The sequence below is a fragment of the Rousettus aegyptiacus genome, unplaced genomic scaffold (assembly GCF_014176215.1).
Source record: "Rousettus aegyptiacus isolate mRouAeg1 unplaced genomic scaffold, mRouAeg1.p scaffold_m13_p_4, whole genome shotgun sequence".
NCBI lineage: Eukaryota > Metazoa > Chordata > Mammalia > Chiroptera > Pteropodidae > Rousettus > Rousettus aegyptiacus.
Genome location: NW_023416307.1, coordinates 1,530,876 through 1,546,280, shown reverse-complemented (window position 1 = coordinate 1,546,280; position 15,405 = coordinate 1,530,876). Strand labels below are relative to the sequence as shown.

At 56.6% G+C, this 15,405-nt stretch overlaps 1 protein-coding gene across 1 annotated transcript in view; it reads right to left on the bottom strand.

The window, feature by feature from the left end:
* Positions 1–15,405, bottom strand: part of DSCAM (DS cell adhesion molecule) — a 510,406-nt gene that overhangs the window by 110,327 nt on the left and 384,674 nt on the right. The window contains exons 12-14 of the mRNA XM_016121720.2: positions 9,214–9,410; positions 7,375–7,471; positions 6,669–6,797 (exon numbers count right to left, since the gene is read on the bottom strand). Of these exons, the coding sequence (XP_015977206.1) occupies positions 6,669–6,797; positions 7,375–7,471; positions 9,214–9,410 (423 nt within the window). The remainder of the gene's footprint in view (positions 1–6,668; positions 6,798–7,374; positions 7,472–9,213; positions 9,411–15,405) is intronic.

The window sequence follows — 15,405 nt, the reverse complement described above, 5'->3', positions numbered from 1 at the left end:
CGGCCGGGGGTTCGATGCCGTGAAATGGCACGCAAAGGGCAGCCTTGGCCCCCGAAGAGAAGGCCAGGCCTCCGGGACAACGGAGGGGACGCCCCGTGTCGCGAGAGGAAGCGGCTCGCGAGCCCCGCGAGGGACCAGGCACCCGGAGGGGCGGATGCTTCTGCCAGGGCGACATGGGGGCTTCGGGAGCGGACAGGGCCCAGGAAGACGCGGCTGTCTGCCCTGGAGGATGGTCTGGGAGGCGGCTGAGCGCCGGAAGAGTGGACCTGCTGACGGGTCCCGGCCACCTCCTCCGGCTGGTCAGCTCGTACGGCTAGCGCCCGGGGGAGTGACCCGGGCAGGCCGACTAGGCGGGAGGTGAGAGGCCCCGGGAGAAGCAGCTGGGTTTTAGCTTCCTCTTCGGACTTATTACACTTCGAAAGAAAAAAAGATGATGTCGAAGATCCTGATTATTAGATTATGGTTCAAAACTACCCGGGGTGGCCTTTTGGCCGAAGGCCAAGAAGACGAGAAAGAATGCGTTCTCTCGAAGGGTTTTGAAGTAACCGAATGGAGGAGAGTCTAGTTAAGTCCCTGAACACCCTCCTGCAAATGGCATGGCCTCGAAGGAGCAATAGAAACAGGGCAGTGACTACCCAGGAGGGAGGAATCGGGAAAAAGCGCCGCTGCCCGTGATCTCGGACGCCGACGTGCAGCAGGCCATTAACGCGATTAACTGAGCGCGCCTGAGACGCTGGCACTGGGCATCAAAAGCCATGCCAGGGCCGTCCTGATGCTCGGGAGGATGAAACCGCAAATCGAAATACAAATATGACCCGCAGGATTATACAGTGGAGAAAACAGACTTTCTGCGAGTAAGTCGTGAGTGGAAATGTGTACTTGGAAGCCCAAGGGCAGGGCTGTGAGCGTGAACTGGGAGGGTGTGGGTCGGGGCGTGAACAGGACCAGCGAGGCATGAACTCGCGATGGGGACGCTGGTCCCGCTGGGCCCGCGTTGCAGAGAGCGGAGGGAGCGTCGAGGAGGGTCTGTAAGTCCCCCCGGAAGTTGTTTACAAAGGGTCTCTGTGGAGGTGTGGGCTGGGCCAACGGGGATGCTGAGGTTCCCAGCATCTAGCAAGAGTGGGGGAGCTGCTCCGCTTGGGGGGCCGGGAGGGCCGAAGGGAAGGGTCCGCCGCGTTGCTGAGGTGCGGACGAGGCTGGAAGCGCAGAAGACGGGCCCACGGGGCATCGGCGCACGCGGAACACGGCCTCCGCCAGGGTCCTTGTCTGACACATCCTCTGCCTGCCCCTGGGTGACACGGACCGGAAGTCCGAGGGCAGGGGAGCATGCACGGTGTGGTCCGCGGAGCGCGGCCTCAGAGCAGGTTTCTGGATGAAGTCGAGGCAGCAGTCGGAGAGCAGCCAGCAGCAAGCGGGGCTCACACTCACGGAGTCGCTGCGCTAGGCCTGATGGCGATGTGACTTCTGCAGTCCCCCGACCTGTGGGCGCACTGGAAATACCTCGGAGCTTTGACAGTGCACCGGCAGCCCGACCGACCCTCCGGGGGGCGGTGCCCGGAGACTGTGCTTTCAAAAGCCTCCCGCCCTGTGTCGTTGGGGTACGTGGCTCGAGTTTGGGCAGACGGTCCCGTCCGCGGGAACTCTTACAGCACCCTGGGGGGGTGGGGGCTTTCCTTCCATCGTCCAGGAACTCAGACTCGGTCACATGGCGGGCGAGACCTGGGGTTGGAACTTGAGCTCCGCTGTGTCGTGCCCAAGTGCCAGGTCATTTTCCTGAAGCGCATGACCTCCACGCAGTCTCTGCGGGGCGCCTAATGGGACCGGAGTTCGAGTTCCCATCGTCCCTCAGCTGAAAGTCTCACGTGTTCACACGAGTACTTTCTGGCAAGTTCTTGATGTGGCTGCTGATCAGGGGCAACGCACAGTCTGGCCAAGTGCGGTTGTACTGGGCGCTCCCTGGCGAGCCCAGCTTGGAGGTCAGACACCCCAAGTCGAGGACAAGTGTAAGAGGGTGAACTCGATCTGAAGAAGTGTCATTAGAAGCCAGAACGAGTGACGGTGACCAAACGCTCTAGAGACGCCCAGCAGGTGAGTGTGTGCATGTAACCGATAACTACGTCAGCGGATAAAAACCCTCAATGGCAGCCGCGTGAGGCGGTCTGCGCCCCCTGGCCCGGCGGGTTACGTTCCAGGGCACGAGGGGGTGTGCCGGGTGCCGAGGCCCATTCAGGGATCCGTGGGGCACCGTGGCGGGGGGGGAGCAGCTCTGGAAGACGGGACACGGGGCAGCGACGGGCTGCCCCCCAAAGAGAAGGAAGCGGGTAGGGCAGGCTGACGGGCCGGAGGCGTGCGCAGGCGAGGTGCTGGCGGGGGGCGGGGAGGGGCTCCCCGGGGCCCCTCCGGAGGACCGGTGGTCACTCGGAACCCCGCGACGCGGCAGCCGGAGCGGCTGTGGGATCGCGGGCTTCGCGCGGAGAAGTCGCATGTCCCGAAGGCGGGCGGCGGAGGCTCCATCGTGCCTGTCCCGGGTCGGGTGGCATCTGTGAGGCTGACGCAGTGCGTGATCCGAGGGAGGGGGTCGGGACACGGTTGCAGGAGATACAGGTAAAGCAACCGAAGGCATTTTATTTTTCACGGAAATAGAAAACCAGGGAGCGACACCTGTTTTCAAATCCTGGAAGGACTGTCGTCCGGCCAAAGGGTTTGGGGGCAGGAAGAGGCCACGGGATTCAGGAAGGTCTATTTAGGTGCAGAAATGCAAGAACTTCCCACAGTCACAGCAGAAGGTGCTTTCTGGGGCCAGGGAGTTCCCGTTGCACGGAACGAGTGATCTAGGGACCCATGTTGGTGACAATGGATGCACCACGTTCTTAGCGTTAAAAGAAGAGCAGAAAGCACCTTTCGGGGGACGAGGTCGTGTCCTAAAACAGGAGCGGAGAATCAGCAAGTCAACAAGCGTTTATTACGAGTCTCGTCTGTGAGCTGGTCTCTGTGGGGGAGGCCGGGACACAGCCCGGGACCCCTCAGACGACAGCCCCTGCCCTCAGGGGTTAACGGACACTGTCTCTGTCCCTCAGGGGACAACTGCTCGGTCAGGGAGACAGATACTAGGCATCTTCCCCGTAGAGGAGTCAGATATTAAATAAAGAGTCACAAGCCCGCCAAAGCTTCCGAGGCGTGCAAGCTGCCATCCGAGTAGAGGAAGGGCGCATCATAGGACGGGTGGTCAGGGGAGGCTTCCTGGAGGAAGCGACATTCGAGCTGTGACTAGAAGAATCGGTTTTCTACGTACTCAGCCTATAAACTGCGCTCGCTGATATTGCAGTTGGATTTTTATGCCCTCAAAACTTATCGAGGAGAAACTGCTACATGAAAACGCCGCCTAGGACAACGCAGCGGTGAGCACTGTCACGCCTGCCTCCCCCAGGGGAGGGCACGTCCCCCCTCTCAGGGCTTCCAAACGGAAAGGGATGGGGGTCCCGGAGGGCTCCGGGGGTCATCGCAGGTCACGGAACTGGGCCTGTGTGTCCTCAGAGACGCCCCCGGGACTCGCTCTGATCCCCGCCCTGCCTCGCTCTGGGATCGCGGGAACATCTTAGGTGTGCAGTGGGCCCTGTGTGCGGCTGAAACAGAGGGAGGGCGGAGATACACCCGCCATCCTGCCCGTCCCCAGGGTCACAGACAACGGGCTCCCCTACCTTGGAGACGCAGGGCCCGGGCAATTTAATTTTACGTTTAAAAACACTGTTGGTGAAAAAGATGATTCTTAGGTTTGGATTGCGTGCGAATTAGATATAGCGAATGTTCACTGAGAGTTCTCCACTTGGCAGGCACCGAGCTCGGAGCTAAGGTCCCAGGGACACAAAATCAGAATCCCTGCCTTTGGAAAACTTACGGGAGGCACCGAGGCGTCTGAAACGGATGGTTTCAGAGGCGTTTCGCGCCTCAGCATCTTCGCGCGGGCTTGAGTAACACTGAGAGCCGCCATTTCTCAGGTGTTCGCTCCATGGCAGGCACCGGGAAAAGGCTTTCAGACGCATCCCCTTCTTGAAGAGAATTCGGCAAGTGCCCGTTGAGTGACGATCACACGTGAGGCTAGGCGCAGGAGAGATGATCTGGGCGAAACTCAGCCTGAAGGGCACGGGGAGCCCCAAGGAGCCTCCGGTCTGGCGGAGGTGACAAGTCAGTCATCGGCCACAACTGCGACGACCCTCTTCCCAAATAAGGTCATGTTTTGCGGTACCCGGGTCAGAACGTCGACGCATCTTTTCGGGGGACACAGTTCAATCCACAAGGTCACAAGAATGTCAGTTCTCCCTAAGTCAATGAGCAGATTTAACATGATCCAGATGCAAGCGACAAAAATGTTTCCACGAAGCGAGCCAAGTTTATCCTAAAGTTTACGTATGGAAAACAGGCAAGCTGACGGGGTGAACTCGCTCTACCAGATATTAAACCCTAAAACCCGTGTGGTGGAAACGGTCTGGTACCGACGCGTTAACAGACAAATCTGTGGAAAGGCACAGAAAGTCCAGAAGCAGACGGAATCTGGGACGTTGTCATACGGTACAGGGACACCTGAAGCCCCCAGCGAAGGTGGACTTCTTAATCGACGATGTTGGGTCAACCCGTCCGGGAAGAGAGAAAGTAGATCTGGGTCCCCAGCTCACACGAGGATAAACTCCAGGCGGGCTGGAGGCCTAAGTGTTAGAGAGAGAGAGGGAGGAAGGGGCACCGGCAGAAAGAGGGGGCCTCGTTTCTGGGGCCCCCGTGTGGAGGTCGGCTCTGCCGGCTTGACTCAAAACCCAGGTGCGATAAAAGAAAATGTCGATGAAGATTTGGAAAAAAAATCGCAGAGGAAAGTATTATGAGTTCCCACGTGAAGACGCAGTCCAGGGAAGAAGGGAGGGTCGCGGAGGGGACACAGGGAAGGGAGGTGTCCCTCTGGGGGTGACGTGAGGAGCGGGGTCTCGGAAGGAGGCGGAGTGGCCACAGCCCTGGTGCGATCTGGGGGCCTTCCAGCCAGAAGGCAGCCTGTGGCCTCCGAGGGCCCCTCGTCACGGGCAGACGCTGCGATGCCCCATTCCACGGAGGAGAATGGCGAGGGCGGGTAACTAGCGGAGGCGCGCATCTGGTAAGAGACAGGGCGGGCAGCGGAGACAGGGCAGGCTGCACCCCACACACCGTGGGGGGCCCGCTCCTGGGAATGACCGATCCCCCTCGAGACAGGGAGGCACCGAGCCTCCCCTGAGACGCTACCTGGGCCGAGAGCCCGGAAGCCCGCGGGCCTGGGTCAGGGCCCGGCTGCAGAGACTGGAGGGCCGTCCCTCCCTCTGGGGACGCTGGGGGATGTCGGCGTTTCTCCCCAGCTCGCGCTGCGGCCATCAGTGACCAGGCCGTCCTCCGTCCTCAGCCAGACCGAGCCGGCCTCGCCCAAGAGGCGTTTCCTTTACTTCAAGACCCGAGTCTCGGAGATTCAATCCTGCAGCTCATCTAACCCAGTTTCTTTCGAACCAACGCAAAGCTCCAGGCCTCTCCCCGCCCCGGGCCAGCCCGTTGTCTCCGTGCCCGAGGGACGGCCATTCGGGTCCGCTCCGTCTGCGGCTCGCCCGCCGGGGCACCGCGCGCCTCCCCCGGCCTGTGCCGTCTCTGTCACACGTCCCGGTGACGGTGGCCGCAGCCTCGGGCCCTGCATGTGCTGTGCCTTGCCCCTGGGTGGCTCACCGCACCCCGAGGCCGACGAGCCAAGCGGCGCCATCGCCCGCTCCGTGGGTTTCCACGACAGGCCTCAGAACCGGTTTCTAGAAGCCCTGCTCTCGGTGTGACGCATCTTTCTGATCGTCGCGCGTTGCCTTCCTTGGCGCCCACCCCGGTCCCCTCGTGGTCCCGTCGCACGCCATTTTCCTCTTCTGTCCCTTGCACACTCGTGTTGGTGTGTTTCCTCACTCCTGACCTGCCTTGCCAGCTGCCTCTGGCTTCAGTTTTACTACAGCTTTCGCTCAAAAGAGACTAAATTGGTCACGACAGCGTAATCTGCAATGGAAGTCCTGCGCGGAGGCCGCGGGGGTGGCATGCCGCCCTGGGCCCGGTGCTCACACTGACCCTGGCACTGCCCTTTTTGGGCACACCTGCTGGGGTCCTGACAAGGGGGTCCACCTGATACATGGACGCTCAGCCGGCATGGCCAGAGGCCGGCCCAGAGGGAACTCGTGAGTGCTCTGGGATGCAGGGGTGACCGCCCCCGGCCTGTCCCCGAAGAGCCACCGCACCATCTGGGCAAAGCTGCACCAACCACCACCACACAACTCATGCTACGGACCCCGAGCGCGGCTGAGCGGTCACCCGGCTGGGGAAACGGGGAGGGAGGGGCCGCGGGGGACATGGCCAGCCCCTGTCAGCAGCTGCCCACGTGCAACACCGAGGTCCGGCTGGGGCAGAGCAGAGCCAAGCGAGTGCACGTCCACGCGGACGTCAGAGGGACATGTAGGTGGGCTCCGCGCCGGAGAGGAGACGAACCGGTAAGCGCCGCCTCCCTTCCCCCCCCCCCCCCCCCCCCCCCCCCCCCGCTTCGGAGAGTCCCGGCTCATTCTTACGGCCAAATAAATGAAAATGGAGGAACACGGGGGCTTCGGGGGCGCGGCCTGAGCTGCAGGAAGCGCAGGACTCACCTGATTTGTTTTTGCACTCGATGTCGTAGCCCGTGATGGGGCTGTTCCCGTCGAAGCCCATGGTCCACCTGAGGGTGATGGTGCGAGCCTTCACGTCTTTGATCTCGATTTCGGGGGGGTCCGGGGGCTCTGCGCGATCAACGGGACACCGGGGTTAGTCGGGCTGGGAGCCGCCAGTGGAGACGCTAAGCGTGCGCCCCAGGGGCTTGTCAGCAGCCCGCACTGGGAGACGCTTTTCACTGGGGAGCATTTTTGTTTCCCTAATCGTAGCTTCGGGAGGAGAAATTGCACTTTCTCCAGACTGCCAACCTCACGGCGTTCGCAGAGTCGGGCCAGACCTGGAGGGTTTAAATGTCTCTCTTCTGGTTTGGCTTCTATGACTCAAAAACTATCTGGAGTGAAACTTAAATGTTAAACTTCTCTTTTACTCAATGGTCCAGGAAGGATGCCCGAACTCGAGCAAGGAAGGCCTGACACACCGCACGCTGTGCCCTCGGCAGGACCTGCCGAGGCATCGACTGTGTTCCCTTCAGGAGCTTGTCGCCTGCGTTTTCGCCCTGCTAAGTACCGCGTCTGCATAGCCAAACTTTCCCGAGGACCAGGAAGCGTTACACAGCCGCCGAGTCCACGCGGCGCCCGAGCCTGGCAGGCACCGGCGGCCCCGACACAGCCAGGCGCTCTTCCTCCTCTGCTGCCAGCTTCCTACCTTGCACTGTGAGCTGAATTATTCCGCGGTCCTCCCCATAAGAATTGATAGCGTGACAGGAGAAGAAGCCGGAATCTTCTCTTACTGTTGGCAAGATCTAGGGGCAAGGCAGAAAGAAATCCCTCTTATCCAGTAGCACGGATGGGAGAGTAAGTAAATGCGCTTTGGCTGTAAACGTCTCCCCTCCACTCCTACCCGCCTCCTACCCCAGTGCACACACACGTGCACACGTGCACACACACACAGACACACAGACACACAGACACACATGCATGCACACACACATACGTGCACACATGCATGTGTGCACACCTGCACACACAATTCACACACACAAACATGCATGCACTGCACACACAACACATGCACACACATGTCCGCGCACACATGCGCATAGATGCACACACATGCACACACACATGTACACACACAAACACATGCACTCACACACGTACACACACAACACATGCACACACATGTCCGCACACACATGCACATAGATGCACACACATGCACGCACATGCACGCACACATGCATGCACGCACACAACACATGCACTCACACACACGTACACACACAACACATGCATGCACATGTCCGCACACACATGCACATAGATGCACATACATGCACACACACACATATGCACACACACAATCCACACACACACAAATGTGCGCAAATGCACACACAAAACATGCACACACATGCACTCACACACATGCACATACAACACATGCACACAAATTCACACACACATGCCCGTGCACACACATGTACACACAACACACACGCGCGCACACATGCGCACACGCAGACATGCACACAGGCATGCACACACAGGCATGCACATGCACACACAGACATGCACACATGAAGACACACATGTGCACACACGTGTACGCACAGACATGCACACAGACACACACACAGACATGCACGCAGACACACGCGCACACACCCCTCCGCCAGCGATCGTCTCGGCACGGCTTTAGCGTGCGGATGGGTGGGCTTGGCGTACATCAGCAACACCAGCCGCCAGCTCCCTGAGTCGGATGCGTAATTTACGTGGGTGTCAGGGCCAGGTGCACATACATTGCATGTATAGACCCCCCGCCCCCAGCCCCGCATAGTGCACCTTTAAAGCACCCGAATCAGCTCTGCCTGAAGAAACAGGTCTATACACACTGCATGAAGCCCGGTGCCGAGGCTGCAGGGCTCGGCTCTCGGACCCCGCGACTGGCCCCAACAAGCGAGTCGACATCCGTATTCCAAACCCGGGGGCCCCCGCCCCATGCGCAGGCTCCACATCCCCTCTCCCCCGCCCCGAAAGCTTCTCCCACTTGACCACCAACTGTGCTAAGAAGGAAAAAAGGCTGTAATACTTTTTTTCCTAGCTTTTGTGATTCTATAGGACGGACAGAATTTTTTTAAACTGGAATTTTCCAAAGAAGCAAAATATTTTCCTTATAACATTTATTTTTTGTCCCAAAGCCCGTGCAATTTGCCTTTTACTAGCGAGTTGAAACATGCACACAGCAGAGGCTATCACTCCTCCAAGATTAACTGTCATTTAGGGACCAGTTCTCACTTTTTTTTTTTTTATTACAGTCGGGTTCCCTGCCGCGTTCGTAATAATTTCACTCTCACTAATGCTTAGGATAAAGCACCATGTTTGCAGGCTCCTCAATAATCTCGCTGTCTGAAGGGGGAGAGAAACGGGGTTCCATACACAAGCTCCCGAGGATTCTCGCTGCCGGCGCATCACCCGCGGCCGCCCGCCGTGTGAGGGACCAGGCTCGTCCCGCCACTGCGGCTGGAGTCCAGTCTGCTGTTACCTGCAGAGTCGAAACCACCTCCTCTCCCGCCTCCTTGGTGGACACGAGGTAGCGGGCCATTTCGGGGTTGATGATGCGGTCCTCCTTCTCCCAGCGGACGATGATGGGCTTCTCGCCGTGGGCTATGCAGCTCATCTCCTTCTTCTGCCCCTGAGTGGCCAGGGTCGTGTTTGGATAGGACGTGACCATCGCAGGAACTGCAAACCCGAGAGGGACACAGTTTATTGGGTCAGGCAGGGCTCTGGAGCGGGCCCGCCGTCACGCTCGGCTACATCACCTTAAGGAGAGGTTTCTTTGAAATAAAATCGAGTCGGGAAAACGCTGAGCGAGAATCATGACGGAAATAGAGGGAGAGCTGCAGGAAAACGAGATCTGACTAGATGAGCCCTTGGCGGCCCTCGCCGGGTGGCTTCCTATTCGCTGGGTACCGCTGCCTTGCGACCCCGCCAAGGGCACGTGCGGGTCACAGGCGCGACTCACAGCCCCGAGGACACACTGGGAAACGATTCTACTTGCCGATTAGACTGGGAACGGGGCTTCCCTTAAGACGTGTGCTCCGCCTTTTGCAATCATCTGCGTTTCTAACTGTCACGTTCGATCAAGGAAAGAAAACCATAGAGATCGACTTAGGGGGAGCCCCGCGTCCTGCTGACCAATCCCGGACATTCCTTCTAGGCATCCCCACTTCCCAAACTTGCCACAGACTTTACTAGTCACTTGGAGTCCTCAGGCCGTCTCGTCTTCCACAGCTACGGCGGGGAATCGCGTCCACAATTCACTGAGAAGACGGAAAACTTCATCCGTGAACTGTGTCCAGTTCCCTCTCCCCCGCCTCAGAATCCACCTGCAGCTGTTCGTTCCTGGCAATATGCTGGGTCACATAAGACCCGCCCCATTCCATGACCCCACCAGAAATGCTGGACGATGTATAACAAACTCCTTTTTAAATGCATACTAAGCTTACGAGGGAAAGTGCGAGAAAACTCAGGAGCCAGGAACGGAAGTGGGTGTCGAAAGGCCAGAGGTCTGAGGATGTGGGTGCTCTGACTGCCTGAGAGGCGGGGAGTTGGAAGTGAGACCTCCAGTCCCAGCTCCTCGAAGGGCTCGATCTTCAGAGCAAGAAAATGCCTCCCCCGACCCCGCCCCCAAAATCCACAACAGCAAAGGGAAAAGCAAACTGCCTTGGCTTGTGTAAGGAATAAAGAAAAAACATTGTCCCCTGTGAGAATTCGTAGCTGATCTGACTCTACGTGGATCTGGAGTCACGCTTACATAAAAGTCTTAATATGCTGGCGACCGTGGTTCGGTAAGAGGCCTGGGACCAGCACGAGCAAATGTGACCACTCTGGAAGGATGCACCCTCCATCCGGACGCCCAGGATGCTCCCCCTGTGAACCTCTGCTGAACGTGAGCTCACAAACCGAAAGTATAAAACACGAGCCAACAACCCACTGGAGTCCGGATGCCACGAACCCCCGTGAGTGGCTGTGGGGCTGGGACGCCCCGTGTGTGGGTGCAGAGCTGCAAGGGCGCGCTCACGCCGGGCTGGGCACCGGGCAGGAGCACTGGCTATCTGGGCTGTGGGCTCTGGGCCGCACCTGCCCTGCCGCACGGAGCCTTGGTCGTGAGCCCAGCCCGCCCCGTGCCCTGCGGCACCTGCTCCTACGGGTCCCGAAGGGGGTTCCGGGGAGCGGCCAGGCCGATCCGCGTGGTTCTCCTCTCACTTTTCCTCTAAACACAAAATTTTCTTTACAGCGGCATCGCCTCCGTGAACCTCAGCCATAGGGAATATATTGACGAGGAAAATAAGGCAATATAAATTATGTCTAAGGACCCCCAGAATAGCCCTAAAATATCTGTACAAAATACAAACATTTTAGCAGGAGGAGAAAGCCCCAGCGCGCTGAGAGCCTGTTCATGCCTCTAAGCGGGGCGGATAAGTGGGTTCAATGGCTTTTCTGGCCGGAGCAGATCAGAACACGCTTGGAGAGCGTGGCGGGCAGCCGGCGGTGGGGACGGCGGCCAACGTGGGAGAGAGGAAGAGCTGGTGGCAGCGGGAGGAACGGCCCCGAGGGGGCGCGGACCTCCAAAGGCAGGGCGCCGGGGCGTCCCTCGGCCCAGCGGACACGGGGCCCCTCCCCCGCCCCGCGGCCAGGCCCCCACGCCCATGCTCACATCTCAGTCGCCCCCCGGCGTCCCGGGGCCCCCCAGGAGACTGGCACTGAGGGTTTTCACACGATGAACCTCAGCCACTGAGAGAATGCAAAACTGGCTTGGTGCGGTGCGTTTCATAAGACGGAGCTATTGAAAATACGTAAGAAGGTTTCTTTCCAAAATGACTAACAAAAAAAAAAATGTTAAGGTTGAAAACTGATTTCTGAGAGGAAGACTAAGTAATATTCCCATTCACATGCCTAAGAACAAACTACACGCGTAATTATCCTTGATCCCCGATGCTGCTTAAAAATAAAACACAAAAGTAAAAATACTAAAGAGTTACGGAGTTTGTATTTTTTCCCCTCAGTCCCTATAGTCACCAAAAAAAGCAATATTTGCTAGGCATGCCTAGATCATTTATGTACCCCTGCGTAGTTTGGGAGCCCTGTTTGCTGACCGGTACCTACTAGGAGACGCACATTTTTAAGCAACCAAGAGGGTAGGAGGAGTTGGTTCTATGCACGTTTCACGCATGCGATCGCGCCGGCTGGACTCGGTGTCTCTGTGAGCATCCTCGAGTTCTCCTCTTGGGAAGCAGACCAGAAGGGCAGGCGGCCCTGTGAGGGCTCTGGAGGGGGACTCGGGGGCATCTGTTGAACACTGACACCCCAGCAGCAGGGCTGTTCTTGGTGGGACGTTTTCGGCACGGGGGGGCGGGGGTTTCTTAGGGTGCGGTTTCTCAATAACTTAAGCCAGGGTAATTGTTCCTGGTTAAAAAAAGCAAATCTCTTTCTATGATGATTGCCAACTACATACTCACATATGTTATCGAGTTACTTATAAGTTTAAAATACAGTTGAGATTTTAAGTATAAAAATATCTGAGGGTCTCTCGAGACGCTTTGTTTCGTTTGTACGATTACTTAATCTTGTAAAGATGGGAATTGGTTTCCTATAGTTAGATTCATCGGATAAAACAGATGGCCATAGCATGGAGGAAAATGGGAAAATTAATTAAAGCATCCAGGAGCGGAAGTCTCTGTTCCGCCCGGCCCGTGACTGAAGAAGACATTGAGGTGCCACAGCTTTTGCTTCCACATGGATGATGCTGGTTCGGGATCTGCTTTGAGTGGGAAGCAAGGACCCCTCAGCCGCTCGGGTCCGGGGCGGGGCTGTGGCAACGACCGGCTCTAACCGACGGTGCTGCCTCGTGGGGGCCGTCCGGGGGCGCGGGAATGAGCCCAAGAGGACAGGTGAGGATTGCCGCAAAGCTGGCCGGTGGCTTCTGCATTTTAAACCCGATGGAAGGTAGAGACCCCACCGGGAACACCCAGAGCTGCAGAGAACCGGGGCGCTGGATGGGCTGGTCTGGGGTCCCAGGAAGACGATGCGGGACTCAGAAGTGAATGAGTCGGTCCCGTTGCTTCTGTCTGTAGATGCCATGGATCGGGGCTTGGTTATTGTTTTAGTGGCCGATTGAAGAAAGGGACGGAGAGACCGTTAGTAATGCAAACCAGGGTCTGAAGCCATTAGTACAAAGCCCCGAATGCCGAGAAACTATTCTGATAGGAAACATTCAGCAAAAAAGTCACTCGCGATATCGACCCATGAGTGAAGTCTTTGCATCCCCCACCCCCAACCCAGCTCATTACCATCAACGAAAGCGCCAAGCTAACTTCAGGACGGAGCACCGGGTCGTCCGTTGGAACTGCAGGGTGCCACAGGGCGGTGACAGACACAGAGTTTATCGAAAAGCAATAAAAATATTTCATGAGAATGAACTGCGACACCTGGCATTATACATTTGTTGCTTTGAATATTTATCGAGGTCTGGTAGTTAAACATTTACAGGAGTTCCTCCTTATCTGCTGGGGTTGCGTTAAAGACCCCCAGTAAATGCCTGAAATCATGACTGATACAGGACATTATATAGTTTTTTTTTTTCCTACAGAAACATACCTCTGATAAAGTTTAATTTATAAATTAGGCACAGTAAGAGACTCACGATAATAAGTAATAAAAAGAGAACAATTATAACAGTGCACTGTAATAAAAGCTATGCGAATGTGGCCTCTTTTCTTTGATAACTGATCTTACACTCGAGACAGATGCTAAGTGACTAATGGCTGGGTAGAGTATACGGCGTGAATACGCTGGACCAAGGGAGGAGTCACATCCCGGGCCGGACGGAGTGGGGTGATGTGAGATTTCATCACCCCACTCAGAGCGGCAGGCGATTGGAAACTTATGGATTGTTTATTTCCGGAATTTTTCACTTAATATTTTTAAAGGACAGTGTTTGACAGCTGGTCGTCGAAACCACAGAAAGGGAAAGCGCGGATAAGGAGAGGGCACTATACTAGCACACCGCGGGACGTGTGTGGACTAGAAATAAAGCAACGGGAACATCGCGAAGGAAGCGAGGTCCCAGCGGCCGAGGCAGGTCGGTGGTGGCGGGGGAGGGAACCCTCCACTGCTTTGCTTACACATGGAGGGCCGTTCAGTTACAGCAACCCTTCCGGCCTGTCTCTTGAATAAAGGGGTAGTGACTTATGAGATGGGAGAGTTGAGAAGGAACTAACTAGTGTGGTCTAATCCCTTCCGGTCATCTGTTGGCAGAGGACATGTGTCTGACCTGCCAACTTCCTGCAGTAAAGGGGGCATGGCCAAGTGAGAGGAAGTCTGCGTGTCTTCAGGCTTGTTAGGAACTGGGTGGGCACATCTTCCTCATACTGCATTGTAGGACTGGAAAATCCACACTCTCCAGAAAGCTAATTACAAACTACCCTGCTCCTGTGTCTATCCTTTGCCCGATTCTGAATTCAGGGGTATTATTTATTGGGCCTTCTTAAACGTTAATAATAACTATGGACTATTGACCTTGAGCAGAGAATTCCAGTTGCCTTCTTGAACCCATTTTTCCTTTCTTTTCCAAGTTTTTAATAGGAGACAGCACACAAAAATATGCCTGAATAAAAGAAGGTATTTATAAGCCTTTCTTACAGCAGGTGCCGCCACACAACTGAGCTCGAGGCAGCGATATATCTGGGACTTCTGGGAGGTGCGTTCCGCTGGGGGAAGCCCTTTCGGCCTCCTCTGTATCCTCCCATGCCAGCCTGAGATCAGGACCTGATAGCTGGGCACCAGCAGTCACCTTGGACCATGAAGTGACCTTGAAAATGAGCGCCCGAGTCCTCGATGACACCCTGCGGGTCCCCTCCCAAAGCGGGCCTGCTTCACTCTGGAGAAATGTTTACATGAACGAGACACAAACTGTTGTATTCATCTATTCTTATTCTGGATTTTTCTGTGATAGGAGACTGAGAATTGTTTTGAATTTACTTTAATCACAGGTCTAGATTCTTTGGGGAAAATATGGCCTATGTTCTATATTTCCAAAGCGACACCCTGTTGCATACCCATAGGGATGGGTTGGGCTGTCATCAGCCTGTCGAACACGGCAGTTGCCGACGTCCGAGTCCTCAGGTGTGCTGCTGGCTCGCTGTGCGCCTGCGGACGGTCGCTTCGTCACTGTGTCCCGGTTTGGTCCTTTGTCAGATGGAGATAATAATTGCTGAGAGGACAAGAGCCAGCCCGTAGCACAGGGTGAGTGCGATGTGAGTCTCCCTCGATGGCGTCTCCATGTGACTGAAGGCACAGGTTTCTCCACACCCTGGGAGGCGGGTCTTCCCATGAGGAAGGCACGTGGGTTCTGACGCGGGAGGTGCGCTCTGCTCGGGCCTCGGGGGGCATCCCCTTCACGAGGGTCCCTTACCGAAGACATCTTCAATTTGGGCTCAAATACGCTGACCAAGGTGTTTTTCTCATAAGGGCTGAGGACTAAAGTCACAATAATTAAAGATCCCAAAGCCACTACAAATGGCGAAACTGTGAACAAATCTGTTGCAGGCTTGAATTTACTTCTCTTTCTTCCTTTCAAAGCTGGGAAACACGAATTAGAAACCGGAAACGCCACACACCGTTTAGCTTTGGGACGTGGCCCCTGGTCGCTCCAGCAAGAAGCCCGATTCCTGCA